The sequence below is a fragment of the Euprymna scolopes genome, chromosome 30 (genome assembly GCF_053919585.1).
Source record: "Euprymna scolopes isolate OS-2025 chromosome 30, ASM5391958v1, whole genome shotgun sequence".
NCBI classification, from domain to species: Eukaryota; Metazoa; Mollusca; class Cephalopoda; order Sepiida; family Sepiolidae; genus Euprymna; species Euprymna scolopes.
In genome coordinates, this window is record NC_136511.1 from 64,192,621 (window position 1) to 64,207,510 (window position 14,890).

At 35.3% G+C, this 14,890-nt stretch overlaps 1 protein-coding gene across 4 annotated transcripts in view; it reads right to left on the bottom strand.

Moving 5' to 3' along the window:
- Positions 1-14,890, bottom strand: part of LOC145254825 (uncharacterized) — a 597,176-nt gene that overhangs the window by 255,008 nt on the left and 327,278 nt on the right. For all 4 annotated transcript variants that reach the window (XM_080113655.1, XM_080113654.1, XM_080113653.1 and 1 more), the window contains one exon: positions 2,038-2,348. In XM_080113655.1, the coding sequence (XP_079969781.1) occupies positions 2,038-2,348 (311 nt within the window). The remainder of the gene's footprint in view (positions 1-2,037; positions 2,349-14,890) is intronic.

Sequence of the window (14,890 nt, forward strand, 5' to 3'; positions counted from 1 at the left end):
TGTCTATTTAGCAGTTTTGCATGGTGCTGAACTCAAATTTAAATATGTAAAGGCTTTGAGGTCTTTGGGGGCTAAGTGGGGGGGGAGAAAATGATGGACTTAATCATTTTTTTTTATTTGCATGGTGCAGAACTTAAATTTACATATGTTAAGGCCTAAAACTGTATCGTTTGTTCATTTTCACCAGGATTTGACGTCCCCTGGGGACTTTTTGGGCTAAATGGGGTGGGGGCAAATGTTGAACTTAATAATTTTTTATACCTCGTTCACTGTGCCCTCACATGGGACCATGCATGCTTCACTTGCTTTTTATGTTTTTTTATCAGGACCATTTGGCATAAGGATAATTCCCCCTACAAGTAAACTCTAAGTAAATATAATGGAGGACGTCCCTCATGGCCACCTGTAGGTACACTTGTGACATTGCAGTTAAACAAAGGAAAGAAAGAAATAATTGTTAAAATTCTGGTTCGGCATTTATTTTTTTTATTTATTTTTTTTTTTACAAAACGTTTTTATCGCCATTATTTCGCGTCTTGACACCATTTAAAAGTCTCTCGCCATTGTCCCTCACGCCCGTTTCTCTTTCCTCCGACCGCATGCCGGCCACAACCTGCCCATTCTCATCTTGGCTTTTTGCGTAAGTCTCCTTCGGCGCCGACTTTGTTTCTCTCCAAGCTGATGGTGTATTTTTTTTTCCTTCTTCTCGCGCACATTTTCTAATTTACATATCCGCTTTTATCGGTTACTGCTGCTGCTGCTGCTGCTGCTGCTTTTCCTGTTGCAAACCAACCATTCGTCGCTGGTTCTAATACTTTCCCACGCATTCATATGCACTATGTTGCATAGTGTCTTGTCTCGCCATCTATTTAACTTGAGTGACTATTTCATATTTTTTATCTAACCGCTTCCCCAAATCATCAGAAACGTAGTTCAAATGTAAATATTAACGTTTATTAGACAAAAGCCAAAAGAAAAGGATTATAAACATACAAAAAAAAGAATAACAATAAAAAAAATAATAATAATTTACAGTAAAATAGTGTAAACTCGTATACGTTTGCGTCCATTTTTATTATTTGGATTATCTGAACTACTATTCTTGCCTTGGACGTTATTCTCACAACGTTAAGGCCGATGTAACACCGGCCTTCTTTCAAGTGTAACCCAGGAATGCTGGTGCCGAAGTCGGCAATCTGTACGGAATTTCGAAAGAAACCATTTATTTAACAGAGATGAATAGCTTACTCTCGTTCTGTCAGCCATGACCAGGTAGAAGTTTACAGTAATTCGTAACTATATTATTAATATCGCCTGTACTAGGGATTGAACTTTCAACCTTAAAAAGTCACTTAAAACTGAATATACTTAGCACTTTGTCCGTTGCTATCTGTGTAGACAATTCACTTAAACCTATTGTTTTATTTTAGAAAAAATATACTTCCCTAAATTAAATAAAGGGTTCCGTTTGAAATTCGGTATAGATTCCCGAGCTGGACATTACGATTCCAGTGTTACACCTGAAGAAGGTCGAATGCTACGTCGACCGTAGCATTGTGTGATTAACGCCGAGATGACAACAATAGTCAGAATGATATGAATAAAACAAATTATCAATTTAAAAAATTCCGAAAATAATATCATGAGTCTGTGTGTATAATTATCAGAAACTACACAAGATATAGTCTCAGAAACTACATAATATACATGCTTATAATTTATTCATTCAATTGTTTCATGAGTCTCCGTAGCAGTTCAAAACAAAATCAAACATTTCGTAAGTAAAATATTTACAATTGTGGTAATTATGCCTTATTAAAATGTTTAATAAATTTTAAATGATAGTTATTTCCCTTATATCGACTCGAATTGTGTGTGTGCCCAGAGAGAGGATTGGGCAGTGCGAAGAAGAAAGTTAGGTGGCAAGGGGAAGAGAGAAAACAAAGGAGTAGTGAAGAGAGGAAGATAGAAATTATGCTATAATTTTGTTCCGGGCAATGCAGGATAAAAAAATATATTTAAAAAAAAACCACTTACCGAGTTATGCCCCTTTTTGTTATCGGTGATGTCGCATGCAACTTTTTCGTCGGCGTCTTCGTTCAAATTACAAATCTCGTCGGCTTCCACTCCATTTTTACTTTGGACAGACGGAGGTTGGTGAAGATTCTCGGCATCTTGCTTCCCCGATTCGTCCATTCCAGATGCCAATGTTTGTTCTTGACTTTCCTGTTGGCCGGTGGTTCTCTCTTCGGACCCTTGGACTCTGTCGACGTTTATTTTAATGAGTTTATTCTTTTTCTTCTTCGGTTTCTTTTGCATCTTCGGTTTTTTAAGCGACTTTGCTTTAGCTAAAATACACAGAAAACAAATAGAATAAATTATAACAAAATGCTCCATCTCTCCCCCCCCAAAAAAAAATAAGCACTAATAATAGAGCGTATTTAAGGATCAGTCTGGATCGAGTCTTTCCGTAAAGGGATTTACGGAAACGAGCAGAAATCAAAGATCACGTGATAACGACACAAAAAGACACTCTGGAATAGAGTTCTTGCGTTTTTCTTAATGTTTTTGTTGCATTTTATTTTCAATTATGGTGCTTCCCCAACCATCTTTAGGGTGGTATTATCTGGCAGATTATCAGCCATGAGCTGAATAGAGTTTATCGTTTGCTATAACATGCTTGTAGAGATACTCGATGTTATTTGGGATATAAAAATAAGAATTAAAATTTCTCTCACCCTGTCTCTCACGCACACACACATTCTTTCTCTCTTTCTCTTTGTCTATTTTTTTCGCAAACTTTGCTAAATAGTAACAAAAAAAGTGAAAAACTCATTTGACTGACATTTTTTATTCCATTGAAGTAAAGTCATCATAACTAAACTATGAGGGTCGTTTCAAAAAGTAAAGCCTCTTATTTTTAACAAAATAACTAAAACGTTTAAGAGCTACGAAGACGGGGACAATACCATTAAAACGAGCGTGGATTTAATAGTGTTCCGCTCGAAATTTCATGCGGATTCCCGAGTTCGACATGAAGATAACCCGAGTTCAAGAGAAAGAATCCCGAATTCAACAAGATTCACCCGAAGAAGATCGGGGGTTAAACTGGCCGAAACTTTGTGAAAATACAACTCAATATGAGAACAATAGTTCGAATAATCTAAATGATACGAATTATTAATCCTCATCTAAAAGAAAAAATAGAAATCTAAAATCTTTTACCAATCAGCACATACAACATCGCTTACACTGTGCTCCACGAAACTACTACTGCCATTCTTACCTGCATACAAATTACTACATTTGTTCCGCTTAAAATACGTCCCTTAAATACATATTTCCATGAGTAATGTATTTTAAAAAAGTAAAGGTCAACACTCTTATCTGGCTGGTAGAGAAAAATGATTTTTAGTTTTATTATTTGAAACTGACGAATTTGAGATGATAATTCATATTGCGGCTTAAAAATGTTTTATTTGTAAAATCCTGTATAATATAAATAAATAATTGCAAAGCAATAAATCTGTAAAAATCATATTTTTATAATTTAAAAGCTTTGCATTTGAGCTTAAGAAAACAAAATGTGCAGTGAAGCTTAATTTTATTTCTGGGCTTGACAGATAGCTGTTTAAATGTTTTGAGTGGGTCACTAAATACATCGGCTTACATCGGATAATCAAGCGGTCTATCGAAATTAAAAATGTGAAACTAACCTTAATAGAAGTAGACCCTATATATTGGCTTGATTGGAACAAAGGCTTTGATTGGCTGACCAATCGTAATATAGTAAAAAAAAAAAAAATTTAAAATGCTCGGCAGTTGGTTGGCCAATAAGTAGTTGCTTCGATGGAAAATCTTTTTAAAAATCCTTTAAGCTTAAAAATGGAATAGAAATTGGCAACCGATGGAAGAAAGGGAAGTAAAAGAATACATAGAAAGTATTTCTCTAAATTTACCGCTTCTCCAGGAAATTACAGAAATGTTCGAAGTTCCTTCTTTTTTTTTTTTTTTTTTTTTTTTTCAATTTTTTCAGCGAATTATTATCGAATGGCCACTAATATACGAAATTATCGAAAAAAAAAAAATGAAAAAGACAATATGGCTGACGAACACGAGTGCTACCCCTCTAGCGAAATACGCATCGGCTCCGATGTTGTACGCACTGAGGGGGCAATTATTATTTTTACAAGGAAAGAATTTTTGCGTGTGTGGCCTAGTTTATTTATTTATTTATTTATTTATTTTGGCTTAAACTTTGCGCTTTACAGATTATTTTGTTATTATGATTTTCCCCCCGTTTTGGGGGGGGGTTATTATGGGGGGGGGAGATTATAGTTATAGGTAATTAATAATTTCTCCTCAACCAACTGCACATAATTTTTCTTTGTATATATATTTTTCTTACTATTAAAACTCTTTTTAAAGGGTTACAAGGAAAACGGAACACGGGAATAGAATAGCAAAATGTCTTAACAGAAGTAAAGGTTGGTCCGCCGGATATCGATGTGGTATTTATTTGCTTCCCCACGAAAACAAAATGTGACACAAGGTCGTTTTTAATGTGGGAGAAAACCAGCTTCCCCTCAAAACGGGCACTCTGTCAGTTTACAAATGAAATTACCTTAGTTTAGAAGGGTTCCCCCCGCCATTGACTGAGGACAATTAATTTGAGTGCATCTGTGCAGACATCACACTTCAGTGACCAGCGCAGTACAAGTACCGGATACCGACTTCCACCTTACAGCTTTGTCTTCCGGTATTTATCGTGTATGGATCAGCTCATTCGTAGGTAACGCAGGTAGTTCCGCCACAACAGTTACACAACTATGTTCCAATAAATACGTGATACCGAGGAGTTCTTCATGTTTTGGGAGGAGTTATCTAATTTTCCTTCTTTACTAATGACCCACCACTAAATCAAGGCCAAAAGCCATTCGAGGTAAACGAGATAGGTAGATTGTTGGTTCCATGATTAAGACTATTATGAGAGGATTGAAAATAATTAATGGAATGGGCGAAGTTCTATTACATACGGAAACGATTTTAGTTTTTGAATATATTTAAGATAATAGGAGTATGTGTGTGTGCGGTAAGTGTTCCATTGAAAATAAAATGAGAGAGGGTGAGAGTAATAGACAGAATATTGGTAATAGATGGGTGATTTGTTGAGTACATTGGAAATTATGAGTAATGGATGCAGTTCTTCTAATTTATTTAAAATAAAAAATGAAATGAAAATATGTATTTATTTTTAAAAATATACAAAACCTTTTATGTCGAGACTCGACAAAAAATCAAACATTTGTATCAACAAATGTTTTTTAGCTGAAAGAAAAAAGTTGTTTATTTCATTCGTTTTCACACGCGTCACCGCTACGTATTGACAACACAACACAATATGTTCGCTCTTTCTCCTCTTTTCTTGGTCAGATAGCAGTTCTTTGTTTTTGACCTCAATTCGCTGTTGAGTTTCAGTGATTCTCTCAGGGACGAATAGGTCGGCCGGCTCGCTTCCGAAAGAGTGAGAGGAGGACATATCACGTGCTTGTAAAGGATACCTTTCGAATCGCCACACGTTTTTTTTTCCTTTTTTTCTTTTCCTCGTACTTTTTTCTCTGATCTTGATACATTTCATTCTGTGACGTCACGTTCATGACCTGACTCGGCACGTGAGTCGTCAATATGAACATGTATTTAAATGATGGGGTCCCGACTGTTAAAAATAGATAAGTAAAAATCATAACGTACAGATAAAATATAGAGGCATGAGTACACGTGTCATTTGTTCATTTTAGTTATCATGGCTAAAAGACACTCAAGGCCGAGATCGATTGATTATCTATTTAATGATGAAGAATATTTTGAGAGGCTTGGAAATGATGAATGAAATGAAACAATCTTGATTAAATATAGAGATGATTTGTGACAAGTGTTTCATGATATTTGATTTGGAAACGGACACGTTGTAATCATCAAGATCCTTGAAAAGAAACTATTCATGGAAATTTCGTCTGGCACAAAAGACAGTTGTTTGCGGATTTCCAAATGAACAGACCAATAAATTTTGTCTCTGACTAAGTTGTGTAAAGTTTTATGAATCTTTTTAATCCAGCTACAAGTCAGAACGTACACAGTCATCGCAGCATATGATTATATCTGATAGTATTTTAACTAGATATAATCGATCCCATAGTCTTTGATGGCATCCATGGGGCTAATCATAGGATACTCGGTTAATATCGCCGCAAATCTCGGGATTTCACTGTTAACCGAGGGTTGTCTCTTTTATCAGCGATGGAAAATAATATTTCATTGTCTAGGTCTGTCAATCTCGTAGTGCATGTAAGTCGAGGTTCTGTGTAGCCCTAGGAGGTCCACCCTCCCAGGCCTTGTCTCTCGGCTTTCGGGAGAAGCAAGTTTATCGCTTGTTATCTAACGTGCTCTCACCAGGAACTACTGAGGGAGATACTCGGACTTATTTTTGCAGCGTCAGGGTGCTCCTCCTCTTGGGGCACTGGCCCATTTCCGACCTACCGACCTTGTGTCACATCCTCTAGCGGTGGGAGATGCTATTACAACAGACACTTGCCATTTATTCCTCGATGGCAGCAGACATTGATCTTCTCTGGAATTTTAGTGGCTATAAGTTTCTCTAAGGTCCCATTAATCTCCACGCATTCCCAGTGGAAATTTGTAAGTGTTTTTCCTCTTCAGTCTTTCCATCCTCCTTGACACTTCACAATTATGTTCTGTTATATCAGCTGAAGATCGTACCATCAAATTTAGTGTGTGCGGTTTTTTTGGGGAGGGGGGTAGTTTCAGTTCTCTTAGGTGCATTGTGATGACTTTTTTTTGCTTTTGTTTTGCTTTTATTGCAATTTTCATGTATTGGCTTCCGTTCGTAGTTAATGTGAGTTGGTTTCTGCAAACGATTGTAATTTATTTTATTCATATTGTTATTATAATACTTAAAGTTATCACCATGATTAATTTGTTTTGAATTATTGTTGAACCGAAACTGACCTTTAGTCTGCAAATGGGCAGTTATCTTCCATCATGATAATGTTTATTCTCACACAGTCCCATTGACCAAAGATCTAAAATAATTCGATTTGGAAATCTTACTCTATGATGCATATTCTTTTGGCCTAGTTCACTCGGATTATAACTGAGGAGGGGGTGGCTTTGTCTGGTCGTAAAATACGCTTAAATATGATATTTCAATTTGTCCAGATTTCGTATATTATTATATTATTAGAGTCGGGATTTCAAAAGTAATGTTACATGATAAGGGCTGTCCCCTTTTCATGTAAGTATAAAAATAGAGAGATTAGTTAAAATGAAAATGAAATAGCATAGGCGAAATTCGAACCTCGTAATCTAGGTTTAGAAATAGATTACGTGTGAGAATTTAAAAACATTTGTTTAGAATATAGATAAATATTTCAAGGAAAGAATGTTAACTATCAAGTTTGTTATGAAAATTTAAATTGAAAGAATGCAGCTTATAAGATAATGTTTTTAACATATTGGAAAAATAGGTTACTGAGAAATAGGAAAAGTTTTGGACACGTATGTCCAGAACACGTGAAAGAAGGCACATGTTTTAACATGTGTATGACGTCACGGAAAATAGAAAGTTCTAGGGATAGAGAAAAACTTTAGTTAGAAAACAGTCAGTGAAGAAACTCGGAGAGAGACAGTCAGGCGTCTAGGAAGCGAGACGTCACTTCAAGGAAAAATGTGAGACTTTGAATTCTTGGTGATGGAAACGACCGGTCGTGACGAAATAAACCATCATGTGTTTTGTAAAAGTCGTCTTGTGTCTTATGATTCTTACAAAAAGGTAAAGTTAAATTGTATTATATATGTGTGTTATAAAATGTCTTTACATACACATCTCGACTTCTCATATTACAATGTGAATCTATATCATGTCTACACAATGTCTGAACACTATGTCCTCACTCAAAGTTTTCCTTCTTCTTCAACACATTTAAGAATGAACATTTAATATATAAGAATCTATCCTAACATGAACAAGCTCTCTAAATCTCTCACAACATCCCTCTCTGAGTTCTACAACAAAATCTCTCTCTCTCTCTCTCTCTCTCTCTCTCTCTCTCTCTCTCTCTCTCTCTCTCTCTCTCTCTCTCTCTCTCTCTCTCTGAGTCCTTTTAACATCCCTCTTAATAAATCTCTCTCTCTCTAAGATAAGCATCTCTCTCTAAGACTCTCTCTCTCTCTCAATGAAACCCCTATATAACAGTAAAAAAAGTACTTAGGTGCCATCAGCTAAGAATCAAAACCGAAAGCAAAACTGTAGCATTCAAAGCTGGTGACGTTACCACTGTACCAACATGACACGCATATGAACTGATTAAAAATAAATCAAGGTAAATGTACAAAATGTACAGCGATTTTTTTATTTGACCCCTGTTTGACCCCTTAACAATTATTTTAACTGACTAAAGACGCATAGAAGAACGGTCTATAAAAAATCCAATTATTTGGGTCCCTTAGCGACGCTCTGCGACTTTTAGTGTCGAGAGAGATAGAGTTTGAAAATACGGAGGCAAACAGACAGACAGGCATTGTGAGTTTTATAAATTAGATTTGGAGGATTACAAAACCATTTAGATGGACTTAGGTTAATATCACGAAAGGAGATTAAACAGATTCATATTTCACATCAAAACCTAGAGAATTTTACAAACGATGCAGTTATAACCTCGTTTGCAGATGGAATCAAGTTATAGGGAGTAAATTTTGTTATTATTATGGATAAAGGTTTTCAAAAACAGTTTTCGTTTTCAAGATGAAACTTTCGCACCAACCTAATAAAGAGAAAATTCACTAAGAAAAAAGGAAAATTGTGCTGGATTAGAACATTTGTCTACGAAGAGCAAACGTTTTAAGCTGATTCCGTTTAACCCAACTAGGCCTAAACTACTGCGGTTTGAATCTGATCAGATTACTCTAATCTCTGATTTGTGAACGAGAAAGAAAAAGACGAGAAAACAAAAAGAAAAAAATGAAAGAAAAAGAAAGATAATAATTTAAAGACGTGCACGGGCAGTAAAAAAACCAAAGGATATAGTAAAGAAAAATGAAAGAAAGAATTAAAATAAAAAAGAAACGAAAGAAAGAATGAAGAATCAAAAAATTTGAGACAGATTTTTAGAATCAAATAAGTTTTAAGGACCCTACAAAATAAACAAAATGAAAGCGACAACCTCGAGTCTGCTCCGGTTTCTTCCGGTTGACCTGTGCCCATTATTTACAAAGGAATAATACCTTCAGTGTTTTTTTTTTTGTTTTTTTTGTTTTTCTTTAATAACAAGCTCAATTTTTAATATAGGAAAAATTTTTAGAAAAAAATGGGGGGGATACTAAATATTTATTTTTTGGTGAACGGTTTTATTATTATTTTATTTCTTTTAATAAGATATTTTAATTTTTTAAAAAAATAAGGTTTAAACAGAAGATCCTATTTTTCGGGTTGTTTACGCGTTGTGTGTCGGGTAGCGGGACAGCACTACTGTTAAAGGAAAAGTATGTCACCTCCTTGCCTCCGCTTGTTTGTGGGAGACCCCTGGACATGGTCGATAACCCACTTAGCTCCCCGATCAAGGTAGTGTGAGATCATAGAAATTAGGTGACTGATGTAACACAGAAGTAAACAGAAATAATTCTGTTCACGGTTTCGTATTTTGTTGTGTTGAGCAGAAGATTCCTCTGGGTCAGAACAATCGCCCAGTATGGACACTGCTCGGACAAAAAAAAAAAAAAAAGACTGCAACCTACTGTCTGTGCAACTACAAAGAAGGCTGTGGCATGTGGCAATACACCCAGCTCTTTATTCGAGAAACAGTGTGTATTGGAGTCTGAATCAGAACATCTCGCTCGGTAAGGGTTAGATTATCATGATAAACAAGTGGCACCTGATCCTCATCAAACTACTCTCTAATAAAGAACAACGGGAAAGATCGTAGATTCCGTGAACAAAGCTTCTTTCTTAGAAGTGCACGCCCGTGGAACTCTCTTCCGTTTGCCTGTTTCCCACCTGACTACAACTTGGATGTCTTCAAGTCCAACATAAACAAATTCCTGATAAATCGCCCTCTTAAGTAAGACATTTTATCAAATCTCCATTACTAACGATTACTACAATATTATCCCATTGATTACTGTACACGCAATAACCCTTATCCTAGAGTGGCTTCCGGGCCTTGATAAGTGGTGACTACCATGTAAAAAAAAAGTAGAAGAAGCAGAGGATGACAGCGAGAAACATATGTTGACAGTCTGAACATCTGGGAAGCAACGGAAATGATGAGCAACAATTAATTCATGAATGTCTCGAAGGAGAGAGGTGGATGGGAGGTCATAGCCGTCAATCCCTTTACCAGGTTGGCCACAACTTGAATGCATAAATGAACGCGTTAAACGTCCTAAAATCTCGTTTTCTAAATTATTTATTTCTCTACGGTCATGACAATAATTCGTTTGAGTCTTAAAACATTTTCTAAAAAATACACTAAATAATAAATATATAGTTTACATTTCTCTCAAAATTAATCTTTCTCTATATCAAAAATCTATCCTGTTATCGATAAAAACAAAACAACTGTTATCCGTTTGTTTATAGTGCGTGCAGGTCAACTGGAAGAAACTAATGTAAACCCCAAGTAGTCGCTTTTATTTTGCTTATTTTCTGGGGTCCTTAACACCTAATCGATCCGTATTTTGATAATATATGCAAAATATTAAAAGTTCTTACTAAAATGGAATACTGTTGATTTATTCATCTTGTTAGAAGTCGCGTAGAAACATTTTTCTCGCCTTGACAGGGCACAAAATCAACTTCGACATCTAGTGGGTGTATATATCTTCCGTTCTCTATAGTCCCTCGCATAAAAGTCACTCATTTTTATCTAATCTATCGTTATTTATACGCAAGGTGCTCGATTAGGCCCCCAGTTCTTAATTCCGTTTTGTGAGACATTTACATAAAAAATGGTCTTATTACAACAACTGACTAATATCAGGCGGAATTTCCATGAACAGACTTTCTTTCTAAAAACACTTCTTGTCTGTGGAACACACTACCACGGGACTGCTTCCCTGGAAAACTGCAACATGGTCGTGTCTAAATCTAATATCAGCAAATTCTGCCTAGCCCCATTGTAACACTAAAGAGAGGCCACATCAGACCTGTAGGGTTGATGTGACGTTTCTTTTGGTTAAAAGTAATTTTTTGTTCCCGGATGATGATCGGGTTTTGAAGGAATAAAAATAATTATTAATTTTTTTTTGTCAATAAATTCTGAGCTAAGTCTGTTGTTGAGATGGCGGCGGCAAAAGTGCCTTTGTAGCGAAAAGTTAAATCACATTCTAAACTTCAAAAGCGAAAAAGAATGCATAAAATATTTTAGCCAAAATACACAGGCGTTTGATCTGAAATAGCCGAAACCATAATTAACTATGAGCCAAGTTTGATCTGTGAGTTTGACAGTTGAAAAAGTCGGGTTGTTTTTGATCTGAGAGAAACACACGCAGTGACTCGGCATTGTGTTTTAGAACAAAGAATAGGAAAAAATGAATTGTCCGAAATTTCAAAACAATAATACATATTTTTATGACGTATCGAGAATTGTCATTTTGTGAATCAGGTCGAACGAAAATTGAAGTTATGAAATATTTTTGCTCGGATGGGAAAATGTGTTGTCCGATAAGTTCAAAGCGATAAATGCATTCTTGGTCTTTTGACGTAATCAAAATGTCTGATATAATGGAATGGCCGACAACCAGAACTTAATTAAAAGATAAACTAAAATTCCTTTGAATTATCAAAGCGAAAAATGAGATCAATAGATAATTTTAAAACAAATAAAATCGCGTGATTTACTTTAAGTTAAAGGAAAAATAATTTTCCTGGATATGGAAAAATTCCATTAGTAAGCCAGGGAGGAGTTAAATAATACAACGTGTAAGTTGGGCGTTAATTAAAGGAGGAGTCAATCCAATTTTGGAAATGGACCAATGAAAAAGGGCCCTGTCGAAGTATAATCAACCAATGAGAAAAGGCCCCGTCGAATTATAATCAAGCAATTTGATTGGTCGATGACGAACATGGGTGTCATCATCATTCCATAATTGTATTATAAAAGAAATGAAAAATCAGAGATTAAGTCAGAGTCCGGGTCTGAGATTGGGAATCAGAGTCAAAGAGAGCTAAGTCGAATTGTTCCGTCTCGGCAGAATCACCTCTCCTCTCTCTCCCCCTCGCTTGTTGCCTGATAACTCAACGCTTAGAAGGTGTCGATCACTTAACGAGAGTTACGCAAAGTCCGCGATACCGACCAGGTATTTCAACAACAGAAGCTCAGTTGTATAACTAACTGTTTGCTTGAATTAATTGTCAACTATATGTATATGCTGTAAATACTTCTTTTATGAATTTCCGAAATATATATTATATTAACCAACCTCCGGAGTTTTGTTGCTGATGTGCGTTGATCCCTATATGTGTATATTTCTTTATTTGCCATTTGTGACACCGTATCCGTCAACGAACACCCAGAATAACTAGACGATCCACGGAGAACAGGCCTTGAGGACCGAGCATCCGAGAAGAATCCCCAACGCCTTAACGAAGAACTCACTGGGTGACGCGACGTACTAACGGTTGGCAGACCTGGTTGCCCAGTCGACATATCATAACTGTACCGACCAGGGTGCAGATCATAACTGGGCCGCGATCAGAGGTTCAAGGTCGTGTAAGACCACGTTTCAAGGTCACACCATGACTAATCAAATTTTATTCATTGCAATCATCATTTAAGTTCTAATTTCGTGCAGATTCATGAATTCGACGGAAATTCGACCGACAAGATACACCTGAAGAAGGTCGGAGATTACATCGGCCGAAACGTTGTGCGAATAACATTCAAGATAAGAACAGCAGTTTGAATAATTCAAATAATATGAATTATGAATCCTGGTCTGAAACATTCAGAAATATTTAATATCCGTTCATAATATTCTTCAACATTAAACCGATAATTCATCCATCTCATTAATCCTTATGCTCGAGCGGCTTTTGGTCTAGATAACTAGTGATTCGTTATTAAGAAAAAGAACTAAATTCAGTCATTTATCTCGCTGGCAGAAAGATAAGTAAGAAAATGAGATTCAAGAGCCAGCGCCTTAGAAGAAGTGTATCGAGCGCGTATGAGCCTTTATGAGCGCGTGTGAAAAATTCATCAGAAGCAGAAGAATAGATGGCTAGCAAAGATATTGGCAGCAGCAGCAGCCGTAAAACGCGTATGCAAATTAGCAGGTGTGCGCGAGCTTGCTGGTACCGGTGTGGTCCCGTGATGGTGGCGAGAGACTTTTAAGCTGGTGTCGACACGGCAGTGTTTTGTTAATCTCATGGTGGACGAAATGAACAAGAAAATAAAGAAGCAGATATTGTTAGGAAAGTAACGGTAACAAATGCCTTTTGCTAAAACAAAAAAAAAAGCTGGATTTTTGTTTCTTTCCTATTTTGTTTGTTCCTTTGCGATTGTACCAGACGGCTTGGAGAACTGTAGCGACGCAGTTAAAAAGTAACGGCCACGCCACGTTACAGAAGAGCGATGGCCTACAAAATTTACTGATCAGTCCCGTCGGATTTCCCAGGTAAGGGAGCTTCATATTGTTATGTTGTTACTCTACCGGAAAACACCGGAAACTATTAAATGGTCGATTATTATGATGAATTTATAATAGTCGATTATTATGATTAGTAAAAGTATAATTGTTAGATGGAAATAATTCAAAGATGTGAAAAGTTATGTTAAGTTCAAATATTTACATTTAATAATTGTCAGGAATGTTAACTTGATGTTAATTTGACAGATGGAATTGAAGCTAACCATAATATAAGTAAATATACGTGACAAAAACCCAGCAAAGGTCTCTAGGCTACATGTAATGATGACGCAATAAAAATATAAATTTGAGATGCAGTTACGTGAGAGATCAGTTTCGATACGTAACGCGTTAGAGACGGATGTTTTTTTTTTAATGACTGGACGCCCAATGGGAGTTGGAAGGGGACGACTTAGAAAAATGTAAATCTTATACAAAGCGTGCCAACTCTGAAAAAGACCCCCCCCCAAGAATAAATGATTATATTTAAAGATATAATTTTCGTCTGAGCGTTTTATCTTTCGGAGAGAAGCACCTTTCATTTCAGAACGCATAGTGTTTTATCCGACAACGATTTCTATAAACAACACCCAAATAGAAAATATATTAGACGAATCACACGCAGAACGAGACTCATTATAAAAACACACATCTGTAAAATAGATAACCGCATATATATATATATATATATATATATATATATATATATATATATATATATATATATGCATGTGTATATATGTATATATATGTATATATATATGTGTATATATATGTATACGTATATATATATGCATATATATGCATATATATGCATATATATTTGTATATATATACATATATATATGTATATATATGTTTGTATATATATACATATATATATATGTATATATATATGTTTGTATATATATATACATATATATATGTATATATATGTATGTATATAATTGTGTATATATGTATATATATATGTGTGTATATATATGTATATATATGTACATGCATATATATGTATGTCTATATATATGTATATATATGTATACATATATATGTATATATATGTATATATATGTATATATGCATATATATGTATATATATGTATATATGCATATATATGTATATATACATATGTATATGTATATACATATATCTATATGTATATATGTATATGTATATATATGTATATAT